Source organism: Haemaphysalis longicornis, unplaced genomic scaffold (assembly GCF_048455015.1).
Source record: "Haemaphysalis longicornis isolate Haplotype H1 unplaced genomic scaffold, Haemaphysalis longicornis Haplotype H1 scaffold_2, whole genome shotgun sequence".
NCBI classification, from domain to species: Eukaryota; Metazoa; Arthropoda; class Arachnida; order Ixodida; family Ixodidae; genus Haemaphysalis; species Haemaphysalis longicornis.
This window is the reverse complement of record NW_027526295.1, coordinates 32,715,421-32,727,942: the sequence shown is the minus strand read 5'-3', so window position 1 is coordinate 32,727,942 and position 12,522 is coordinate 32,715,421. Positions and strand designations below refer to the sequence as shown.

Here is a 12,522-nt window from a genome sequence, read left to right as displayed (position 1 = left end):
CTGCGATGAGGTGACGCGCACAAGAAAAGGAAAAAAAACAGAAGCTTAGCGCGGCTATGCCAGGATATAAGTAAAGTGAGCTAAAATTCAGCAATACAGTCCAATCCAATCCAGGCCAGTCCAGTCCAGCCCAGTCCAGTCACTGCTCATCGCGCATGGGTAGCACGGCTGGCCAGGAGCCTCGCGAAACGGCTATCAAGCGGCTCCGGCGGAGCGTCAGACTTGGCTACTTCGCAACGGAGGTGCACAGCTGGGAACGCGCCGGCGCCGGTGCGTCTGCCGCGGCTATGACGTCACTCCTCTGGAATGCGCCGACCTGCAATTGTGCAGACACACCCGTACACCCGTGCACTTTACACACCCGTACTTCAATTGGATTGGATTTCCAATGCAATCCAATCCAATCCGGTGCTCCTCGCGCTTCCGCAGCACGGCCCTTCAGGGTGCACGCGAAACTGCTTAACCTCGGCTAATGTAGCTTACGCTACAAAATGATTTTCACATGCCGGCTGTAAAGGATAGCGGAGCGTTCGAAGCGAGAGATCCTGAATGTGCTGATTGTGACACTGAGGCAGGCGAACCGCGAGCCGACCAGCCGACTGGGAATACGCCAGGAAAGGGCAGCAGAGGGCAGCAAAGTATCTACCGACCAACGGGATCGAATATTGTACAGGCAGTACCTTGAAATAACGGTTTAGCCGTGCGCACCTCTGGCGTTTTTCACGCATGATCTTAGCTAGTCTTAACGCTACTTGCATTATTATGGCCCCCGCGTCTATTTATCGTGCAATATGTAGACATGTTTTGAAAAATAAGTCCTGCTTCAACTCCGAGCGTTCCAAAAAAATACAATAGAGTGGGAATTATAAATTGCCTTTATTAACCCCCATATTGCTGATAAAAGGTTACACGCCCACTTTAAACTAAAGTGCAGTTATGGCTTCGTCAGGTTAGTACCATTTGCCTTTTGCGCTTTCGGTCCTCCCTGACAGACATCAATATTGCGTCCGTAATGGCTGTTACAAGTTATGTTTTTGATGAACTTGAAGGACTCAACGTTTTTGTCGGCGTGGAATCTTTCCCTTGTAGTTCGTTTTCCCCTCCTTTTCCTCCTGGGGCATCATCATCATCATCATCACCTTTTTGTTTCCCTTCACCCATTTCTTCTTCTTCATCATCATCATCTTCTTCTTCTTCTTCTTCCTCCTCACTTTCTTCAGAAGATGAATCTGAAAATATTTTAATAGAAATACATGGAGCTTTTATGATAAGGGTACGTAAACGTTATCTGCGTTGTCGTACTGTAAGGGTAATGGGTTTAAACTGAAACGGCAGTGCTTTATATATATTGCCGCGACTTTATTATTGTGGGAGCAATCCCCGACCGGCTAACGGGGCTGTTTCTAGTAATGGGTATGTGCTGACTGATGGACGGAGGAGAAAGAAAGTTCAAGCTCGCTTGCTCTAGCTTGCTTGTGGATCACCAGTGTTTGCCGGCACAAGTTCGCCCTGTTAATAAACGCTTTTACTCTCCTTACTACATAAGTGGTACTACATCGCTTACTACATCGCTACATAAGTGGTGGAGGTGCGGGGTACATGATACCCCATCCGTCAAGGACGCACAGCTCGGGGTCGCCAATTCAAGTCGAAGTTTCGCCCGTCCACGGGCGAACCAGCCGTCGTCTACTCGGACTTCCAGCGGAGTGCGGCCTTTTACCTGATCGCACAACCAGGATGACAGGACGGGACCCTGGCGCTGTGAGCACGACTCCAACGGGCAGCCCTTTTCAGTACCTGGTTCAGCAGCAGCGGCAACCAAAAGTCTTTTACGGAGAGCCTTATGAAGACGCGGAAGATTGGCTTGACCACTTCGAGCGCGTGGCAGCGTTTAACGGCTGGGACAACAGATTCAAGCTGCCAAATGTGTACTTTTCACTGGAAGAGAACGCCCGAACCTGGTATGAAAATAATGAATCCACGATGTCGTCTTGGGAGGAGTTTTGCCAACGGTTACTAGCGACCTACCCAAACAGTGACCGCAAGGAGAAGGCTGAGGCTGCCCTTCAAACCCGAAACCAACGTCCGAACGAGAGCGTCGCCATGTACGCCGAACACATGGCTCATCTTTTTAAGCGCGCTGACCCGTCAATGACCGACGACACGAAGGTTCGACATCTCATGCGCGGCGTCAAGCAAGGCATCTTTGCCGGGCTGATGCGGAGTCCCCCGACAACGGCTTCCGAGTTCGTCTGCGAGGCTACCACGATTGAAAGGGCGCTCCACCAAAGGGCGCGGCACTACAGTCGCAACGAACCAGCCCTGCCCAACGTATCCGGGATGGACAGCCTCGGTCTCCGGGAGCTCGTGAGACAGATTGTTCGCGAAGAGCTTCAAAGGCTGCAGCAGGGACAAGTTCCACCGGCTCCGCTGTCCATAGCAGAACTAGTTAGGGAGGAGGTAAGGCAGGCTGTTCGGGTACCAGAACAAGTTGACGTTTTCCGGCAGGATGAACCCCGCTCCTCATATTGAGCAGTCTTGCGACAGCCCGTCAGCGATGATCTTTAACTGCTCATTGTTCAAATTAGTTCCTCCTATTGTACCTATTTCTTTATTTGTCCTGGTTGCGCCTCCAAAGTGCCAGCTAAGCCTCTTGTGGTCGCTTTCTAAGCTGTCTGTTCAATTTTCATCTATCCTCATTTCCCGCAGCCTTCCGTATACTGTCTCGGATACTAAACTGTAGTCTATGCTGGACTGTCCGTTACCGCTTTCCCACGTTATTTGTCCGCCACACTTGCTTTCCATGTTTACTATTACAAGCCGGTTTTTCTGACATAGATCTATCACTAGAGAACCGTTCCAGGTGGCACAGGAAGTGTGTCCGAAGACCGGCCCGTCTACGGTCGCTTTCTGGCATGTCCGGCCGGCATCCAGGCTCTGGCAGCCACTGTTCAGCCATTAAACACCCAACATTTAGCTACCAGCACTTCGGTATTTCTCCGGCCACCTGTGTTCAGACACACAGCGGCAGGTACTTGGCTGCCAGATATCCATTTTACTTTCGGCGGCAGACGTTCAGAAGAAGAACGGCCGACGGACGGCAATAGGACATCCGTTTTTCCTTCGGAAAACGGTGTTCACCCGAAGCTGGGCGACCTGCCACAGAATTTTCGTATTCGTGTGGCAGTTGGTGTTCGGAAGAAAACCGGCCTGAGTGCGGCTGCCGTGCATTTGCTCTCCCTACGGTGATACGCGCGTCCGGTGGCGGAATATTCGTTTTATTCGGACAACTGGTGTAATAAAAGAGACCGGCCTACGTGCGGCCCAAGAATGTACGTTTTTCATTCGGTTAGCGGTCTTCGGCCGGATCACGGCAAGCGGACGGCCGCAGAATAATTGGCATCCGGTGCCCAGCTGGAGATCAGCCGACGTAAAGTCTCAGGGTATCCGTCATTACTTCGGTAAGCGATGTACAGCCGAACAACGGCACGCATCTGGACGCCGAGAACCCATGCACTTCTGGAAATTGGCGATTTGAAAAAGCCGTTAGGGAGCCGAGCGATGGAGACGCGTTTTTCATCCCCTCGGTGTTTCTACGCGTTAAATGAACGAACTTCGTTTGTCATGTAGGTATGAGTGGTACTATGTGAACCGGCAACTTAACGTACTGTGGCTGAACTCCAATGCCCATAGCATGGCCGAACTTCCGGCAGCTTTAGTCCGGCTGGGGTCGGACGACCGCATCTCGGCTAACTTCCGGTGGCCGTACTTTGGCCGCACACGGGTGGATTTCGAATGGCCCGAGCCCTACGGCGGGAATCTGGCCGTATGAACGAAAGCTGGTCGACCGATCGACGGAGACCGGCCGTTGGACAGCTTTTGGAGTACGGCCATGTACGACCAAAAGGCCCACATTTGGACACGGGCCGTACACGTCTGCCGGAAAAAGGCCAGATGGAAAATCACTGGCCAAAGTACACCCGCTTGAGTTAGGCCGAAGGGTCCTGTGCTGCCTGGGGTTGTGGTCTGTTTATCCACCCAAACCTTCTACATGGGCATTCATATCTTCAACTATGATTATTTCGCCCGAATCTTTGAACTCGTTTATATCTCTTCTCAAACAGTTTACCATTTCCTCATTTTCCTCCCTAGCACTATTTCCGGTCCACAGATACACCACTCCTAACCATGTATTTTTCCCCTGTATGGTGCCTCTAACCCATAGATGCTCTTTACAGCTTTCAAGCACTCTCTGCCAGTCGGTCTCTTGTTTAATGAGCATGCCAACACCCTTTCTTCATTCCTCTGGTCCTGTTGCAATCTTCCCAGACATAATTGTCTATGACAGGTGGGGCTTCTAGGTCTCGGAGGTGCGTCTCAGCTCGTACACGTTCAAGTTGCTTTTGAATTTCCACCCACTTATCAGGATTTCTGCATCCCTGCATATTTATGTAGCTGATTAAATATTTATTACATTTGTTTTTTCCTTTCTGCTTGCGGTATCTATTTTCGTCTTTTTCAAAATTGTTTGCTCCATTGTTTCCACTTAAATCGCTTCTGTCAACGTTCTCAGTTACGTCTGTAGGTTCTCCGTTTAGCTCTAGGCCTGGCTGCCTCCCAGCGTTGAGTGTGAATGTGTCCCTTGCTTCCCCTTTGTCTCCTAGTTTGCCTTCCTTAGCTGCGCGGGGCCCTCTAAAAAAGCTGCCGCTCTCCCACCTAAGAGCAACCCCACCTTGTTAAATCTCGTCCCACTGACAAGCTTGCCTATATTCGATGCTGCCCACTACCCTGTTCACATCTATCACTTCAAGCCCAAGTTCCCTGCCGCACCTCACGATGTCGCTGTTCGGTGTGGACGCCCTGCTTATCACCTCCGGCACGGTGCAGACTGCAGTGAGGACATTTGGGGCCGTCGCCCGCAGGTCCTTTACCCCCTTCGCTGTCTCCTGGCCAAGTTTTCCCTCCTCTCCCTTTAGAACATCGTTAAGCCCCGTGGCAGTCAACACAAGGTTTCTAGCTTTAATAGACAAGGCCAGATGCCCCTTCGCTCCAGTCATCACCGTCTGCATCGTTTGACCTGAGAAGCACCCCAACTTAACACGCTTAAACCACTTCACCCTTTCCACTACGGCAGTGCTGCTCCTCTTCATGTTAGAGTCACCCGCAATGATTACCACGCTATCATCTGCCACGTGCGGCTCTTTATTGGTACCCGGCTTATCGACTGGTTTTGATGGCCTATCTTGCAGTACGTGGGAGTAGCTATTGCCTTTTGTTGCTTCCACCCCCGGTGTCACCTCGGTGCATGCCTCCTCTTCTCTGCATGGGCTGAGGTGTTCGTCATTTGTTGGCGAAATGACGCTCCTTTCTAGCTTCCTCTCAGCTGCTTCTAACGTTCCCTCAACGCCCTCCGTTCATCGCGTTCGTTACCTCTTCCAGTTCTGAAACCCGCTTAGCTAACCCCGAGTTATCCGGTTCTACGCGTTCTAGCCGCGACACCAGTAAGCATAACCAACACATACCTGCCCCTTCGTCTGCCTCGCCGCCATCCTGCTGAGACTCCTCTGCGTCTACCTGCCACGGACAGCTACCACACTGTACCAGCTTTCTACGCGTCATTTCAGCTGGAAAACCCGACACAATGAGAAAGAACCGTGCAGGTAAATACTCAGCTTCGGCTGTCCTCCGCTATCTCTGCCGTTTCGCTGTCCTTCACTGCAGAAACACGCTGTTGTCGCAGCACCAGACAAGCACGTCCGAACCGGTCGACGTACGCTGCCCTCTGTGTTTTACATAGGGTATCAGCGTACCTTCTACACTGAGCGTATATCGTGAGACGTCACGCCATGTGAACGCAATCGCTGCACACTTCTGAGTGGAGAAGATCAACACGAAGCATCTGAGGTGATTTCACAACGCCAGGATCGCTCTCTGAAGTGCGGCGCGAACGTTTGGGCGGTTTTTGTCTCAGGCCCAGACGCAGATGTCATCTGCGTACAGACTTGGGGAAGAACCGTTGGCAGGCATATAAGGCAATGACTCGGACTAAAGACGCCGCCTTGAGGAATTCCATGTGTGACAGGCTGCTCGGTCGTTGCGCCATCACTGGGTTCTCCATCGCCTTGCCAGTACAACCTAAAAGTGCAATTGGCCGGTACAAATCCATATCTGTTGTAGGCTTGCCTGGTTTGTACCGCTACGATCTGGGCGATTTTCCAGCTGGCCTCAAGGCGCCGTCTCTGCCACGATTCTTTATACAGGGAGAGGAGCTGATGAAGAGCTTTCATGCCCAAGTGGCGCACAGCCAAATGCGTGGTGCCATCAGTGCCAGGGGGAGACGACAAATTTAGATTATTCAATGCCCTGGTGAGCTCTTCAATGGTTAAAGGTTCATCCATCAGCGTCGCATTTGTGGTGGAGTGAAAAAACACATACACCTCCGAGATCACAACGTTGCAGGGCGGAGTGGTGATCTTCGTGCAAAATTCTTTAGCAACACTCACTTCACTAACACCCTTTTGAAGAGCAACCATTGAGAACGGCTGAAGCGGGCTTGACGGGGTTCTTGTACGTGTTATTGGCTTTCGTAGATCCAGCCGACAGCACAAGTGGCTCTAGCACAGTTTATCGATCTTGCGGATGTGCTTTTTGACATGTGTCTGCGCACGCCTAGCAGCACGAATGTCGTACGGAGACGTCGTCTTGCATGCTCGCTCTGCTCTCTTGCGGAGGGCGCGAAGGCGCTCGAACTCACTGTCTATTGCTGATACCTCTTTGGGGTGCTTTCAGTAGTAAGGACAGCTTTTCTTGCCGCCTGGTAGTCAACTTTTTCAGTCTCTCATACTTGTAGATGGTCCTCTTTTGGCGGATGGCTGGACAGGAGGCATGGGCAGATTAATGACTGTGTCGACAATAGGGGCATCGTATTTCGTCAGACTTGCAGTCAGTACGATCATGGTCGGCTCCGCACCGGGCACACCGGACTTTGAGGTTGCAAGTGCCAGCTATGTGCCCGAACAGTTGGCATTTAGAGCATTGCTACGGTTTTTCTGTGTATCCAAATACCACATGTTCAGACTTTGTGTCAGTGTTTAAGACGATACAAATTGATTCCGTCGTATTTCCGAGGCGACCTACTGATTTCACTGGCGTCCTTTGTAGCAGGTGCTCTTTTATTTCAGCCACGGTTATCTCCAGTGGCACGCCTCCGATAACTCAAGCGGTACAGTTGTCCGGGCTTGGTTCATAGGCTTCAACAGAGATGCGCATGGGAGTGGTGATGTTCAATAAACGTGCTTTAGAGTCGATGTTTCTCGTGTCAACCGCAAGGAGATTCAGCCTGTGATTCGGCCGCAGCTGAAACAGGCCGTCTGGGGCCACGATTTTGAAGCTACCTTTCAGCTGTAGTGGGTTGAACCGAGTGACAACCTGAGCAGGATCTTTTGGCTTGAGTATCACAGTGCGGCCGTACCTCGGAACGCTCACCCGATGGGCAGAGAACCCTTCTATCCCCGTCGACATCTTTTACCTGGAACTAGTTGAAATTCACCACTGTCAGTAGTATCCATTGCTTCACCATCAGCGGGTGAATAAATGACCCTGCCAGAAGAAGCAGAACAGGCCGACTCCGAGTGTGCCACCGCATCTTCACCGGGAGAGCCAACATGTACAACCACCGGCTGTGCCTGCATCCCGACTACTACAGGCAGCGCACCAGGATCGATTTCAGTCGACATGACTTGAGGTCGAACAGGCAGCGGCAAACCAGGAGGAGGCTGTGCAGAGTACTCAGTTGAGGCAGAGGTTATTACCGGTAAGCCTAGTGCTCCAGGAGCAGTCGCGGTAGGCAGGACGAGAAGCGACGTAGGCGTTGGGCCCTCTGGCCCCGTACAGCTCGCGAGCAGCATAATAGGCGACAAGTCGTTTCCTATCTTGCAGTACAATCCTGTAAAAACCACAATAATATACTTTGAGAGTAGCGCAGCGGAAGAATCCCCAGTTCATTTCGTGGTCGTCCACACCACATGCAGTCAAGCTTTCATAATCAGGTGCAACGACTTTTGCCTGCTGGTTTCTCATTTTCGGCCGTAAATGCGGTGGAAAAAACCCTCCTCTAAAAAGTGAAGGGTAAGCCTAGGACGAATGCGCATACAAAAACTGACAAGTGGCCTGGAGTGGTTCCGTACATTCACAACGTTTCGCACAACTTGAAAAAGTTGCGACGAGATACGGTGTACCTGTCGCCTTTTCAGGCCCAAGTAAGCTCGGCCGGTTTTGCTCTCGCATTGCTAGCAATAGAAAAATCAGGGCCCCTGAAAAAAAAATCGCGCCAATACACCCCGTGAATGTGGTTGGAAAGCAAAGCTGTAAACGGCACCCATAACGATTACTCATGCGACGTCACTTAAAACCACTCACACCGCTCTACAAATAGTAAAACCAGAGAGAAGTGAAATGGACTTAACCACACTCTTTATTACTTCAAAGAGATATTCTTGGTAAGGTTAAACCAATGCATGATGCATGAACGGTGTTTGGTTGACTTCTATTGGTGTCGCACAAGAGTGGAAACTTTTTTTTATAAAATCAAAGTAAGCTCCAACCCGGTGTTAGACGATCTGACTTCTCCGTCTCTGCGCCGCGGACGGAGGCGACGAGACTTGCGGCTGAGAAGGAGGAGGAAGAAATACTTCTGTTCAGATTTCTGAACGGCCCAGAGTGCAGCCCTGGGGAGTGATTCCTTCTTCTGTGGGGCCCATATGCAGCCCGCGCGGCCTGTGTTCTGTCCACCCGCTGAAGTTGGGTAGGTAGAGAGGGCCTGGACAGCAGCATCTCCCATTGCTCTTGTTGGGTAGTTGACGGAAAGAGAGGAGGGTGGTCAGGGCTAAAGTCGCACACCCCGATTACGGGGCGGAGTATTCCTACTTCTGAGAAAAATTTACATTCAGCGTCATAGCGATTCGGATGCATTACGTGAAGACGCGTAGGCTGTGGGAAGGAGTCCGGATTGTATGAGCCGTAGGGTAGTTTGTTGTTCTCTGGAAAGGTCAGGGTAAGGCGAAGGTACGGTCTGTCTCAGAAGTCGATAATGCTGGATTATCTCCCTGGACGTGACAAGCGGGTGACTGTCCTCGTGCAGCTCCATAGCACGGGAGGTAAAAGCGCAGGCTTGTTGGGTGGATGTAGTTGTTGCCCTCCATTGAAGCGTGAGGCGGTGTCCAGATGAGCTGAATGGAACCGTTTGGGGAGTGCTTTTTTAGCACGCACAGTGCAGGTCAGGACACCCAACCCGACTGGTAATTCTAGTAGGCTTGCTCGGAATCGGTGACTACCCTCCGAACCCCTGGTTGAGTGAGAGCCAAGGTGATGGCTGCCTCTTCTGCTGCCGCCATTTCTTGGGTCCAAAGCGAGGTACACGCAAGAAGGCTGGTTCTGGAGGTAGCCACGATGATGGTGTATTGCTGCCCTCGATGTTTGGAGGCGTCTGTGTAGATAACTGCATGATCCCCACCGAGGATGGTGTTAAGCGCTTGAGCCCGTGCTTTTCGGTGACCCTCGTCAAGTGAGGGGTTCATATTTCTAAGCAAAGGAAGTATCTTTAGTTTTAGTCGCCAAGAGTCTGGGAGTACGTCAAGCGGAGTGACATTATGGGCTGCCCAGCCAATCTGGTGAAGCATGCGGTTACCCACCGCAGTTCTGAGTCGGACCTTCTGGTTAGAAAGATGGCCTTCTATCAGCTCTTCCACCGTGTTGTGGAGCCCCGTGCTAAGCAGCCTCTGTGTGGACGCACTCATGAGAAGACCAATGGCCTGCTCGACCGCCTTTCTAATCATTATATAAAGCATCTCTATGTCTTCCCTGTCGAGAAGAAGACAGGGGGTTGACGTAAGTGACTCTCTTTAATTAATCGAAAGGTACCGGATTCCTTCAGGCCTCGCTTCTTGGTGGCAACTCGCCCGATTATGTCTATGATTTGATTAATGCTGTTTTTGAGGCGTTGCAAGGAGACGTCACTCTTGGTGTGGGCCTGAAAATGTAGGCCCAGGATCCTGATGCTGGGGTTTGGAGTGATGGCCTGGTCATCAAGGAGTATTTGAATGTATTCCTTGATTTGGCGTGAGGGCGGACGACAAGGAGCTGTGATTTTTTACGTGAACACTGGAGGCCACAGGCTTTAGCGCATTGGCGTACTAAAAGTGAGATTCCATGGATTGGTGTGAGCTTCCTTTAATTTTTGTAACTCTTAGCACAGTAGCAAGGTGCGCACAGGGCCGCTAGACGGGCGTGAGTGGTCGTGTGACGCTTTCACGTGGCATTCAGCGAGAAGGCAGGGGGTAAACCCGTAGATGTGCTTGGTCAGTACACCATTTGTCTTTCCGTGTTCGCGTGGGCTCGTAGCTAAATCGGTAAGACAACGGGCTCTCGCTTTGTTAGTCTATTAGTTCCAGGTTCGATTCCCGGCGGTGCCAGTAAATTCTTTTATTTGTTCGCTGGAGTTTTCTGGTGACACCAACGGTCGCGAAAGAACCCTTGGGGGGTAGAGGTAGAAAGCTTTGCTTTAAAACGACGTAAGAAGCCCTTCGTTGATTGCGCAGTGGGAGTGCTTTATGAAATCCCCCTCACCTGCGGAAAGTCATACATCGGGCAGACTCGAAGATCTCTGAAGGACCGCCTCAGGGAGCATGCGCAAAATTTAAAGTCTAACAATGGCGCGCATTTGACAACGCAATGTCTTTCCTACACAAAGTCTGACCCACGGTTTTTCAAGACCTGGTAAAAAGGAAAAATCAGAAAGCACGTGAACTTCTGGAGGAACATCGCATAAGATTAGAGGGGACTGAATGCATTAGGGATACTTCGGTGATACTGTTCAAGGCTGAGGTGCGTTTTTTAGATAAATACTCTCGATAATCATTGCTGGCCCGTCTATTGCGCATGTGTGGATTTAGCTATAAATGTACGATATTCGTTAATAAACAATTGGAAGTGCAGCGCTGTCCGGTGTCCTCTTTCTTGTGTGTGTTGCTTTGTGCTATTCAGTATGTTATTAGACGAAAACCAACACGCCCACCAAGAAGTTCTCTTTGAGGACATTAAAGTTTTAAGTAGTCAGCAAAATATGCACTGCAACAGTCGCAGGAGAATACCTTGTATTCTAGGTTGTTTCAACAACAAGGACTACAGAGTCTGCTAATATGAAAGATATCTAAACGTTGATTTATCTCTACACTGATTTACGCGGTATAGGTTGCTCGTGGCAAGGACGGAACTCGTGCTTCATCTAGGAGTAATATAGGAACCATACAACAGGGCCTTTCCGAGGTGTCGCGGGTTCTTATACTGAACAACCCGATATGAGATCGAGCAAAGAGCGCTGTGGTAGTTTCACAGAAACTATAACTTCGTGACTTGCTCACGGCGTTTAACGTTATTACCTGTGAAAATATTACAATAGCATCTTGAAACGAATGTTCTTTATTTTCTTCATATCCATTCCTTCATGACAAACGAACAGGATGTATACGCAGTTTGCGCCGCGTGTACTTGGTTATTTACCTTTTCGTGTATTTACGTTTGCGGAAGCCAAGTGTAAATTATAATTTGAAACATACTCAAAATGAAAGAAAATGGTAGCTGGTAAGACGATAAAAATGTGCAGTGGTTAAATAATTACAGCTCTTAAATAATTAGCAAACGAATTTATCTCTTCCATACGCGCCTACGGATTTTCCATGGAGGCTGGCAAAACGGCAAGATAGCTGAAGGCTAAATAATTGTTTATAAAGTTACAGGTGGCCTTCGGTATTTTCTGTTTGTCATTTATTTCTTTTCGTTTCTTAGAATCGTGTGAGCTATTCCGCGCAGAAAACTGAGAGAGCATTTTGTTGACGACTGCGAACATCGATGTCGTCTCTCCTCGTGCACCGCCAAATTTTATCAAGCAATCGGCGCAGTCTCTCGCTGCCGGCCTCTAACGACTTTATTATGAGAGTAAAAACTACATTTTGAGGAGTGCGCATTTTCTTGACGCTTTCGAACTGCTAATTCACGTGTTTACTTTATTTGTTATTGTATAATTATTACTGCGTAGGATCAACTCGGAACATTGCTGGCGCTAGGCGGGACAAGGACGATGAATTACACACAACTGGAGCGCACACTACCAACTGATTTATTAATCACAACAAACACAACTTATAACGGGAAAATTCAGATGACGTGAAAGGTGGAGTTAATCAATCTCGCTGAATTGAATATAATATTTGTCATGCGCATGCGCTTGCCTACGAACCGTCAAGTAGTGCCATCTCAGTTGTCGACAGTGCAATCGATGGCGAACTGATACAGTCTTTTTCTTTTCGGATGGCGTAAGCTTCCCATATCTCGCGGGTGATCGTTTCTGAAGATTCAAAGAGGATCGTGGTGCTTTCGAATTTCGCAGAGCACCCATGTCTGGCGCAGTCGGCAGCCAAGTGCCCTGGGGCTGAGACTTGCTTGCACATATTGTTGTGTTCTCTGAGT

At 49.9% G+C, this 12,522-nt stretch overlaps 1 protein-coding gene across 1 annotated transcript; it reads left to right on the top strand.

Annotated features, from left to right (window-relative positions):
- The first annotated feature begins 1,737 nt into the window (after positions 1 to 1,737).
- Positions 1,738 to 4,335, top strand: LOC144167894 (uncharacterized). The gene is made up of 2 exons (XM_077697033.1): positions 1,738 to 2,460; positions 4,330 to 4,335. Exons 1-2 carry the CDS (start codon positions 1,738 to 1,740, stop codon positions 4,333 to 4,335), a joined length of 729 nt encoding a protein of 242 aa, XP_077553159.1.
- Positions 4,336 to 12,522: the final 8,187 nt, after the last annotated feature.

What these genes read in the sequence shown, in the direction of transcription:
- LOC144167894 (XM_077697033.1), top strand. Translation starts at nt 1,738, where the DNA reads ATGACAGGACGGGACCCTGGCGCTGTGAGCACGACTCCAACGGGCAGC.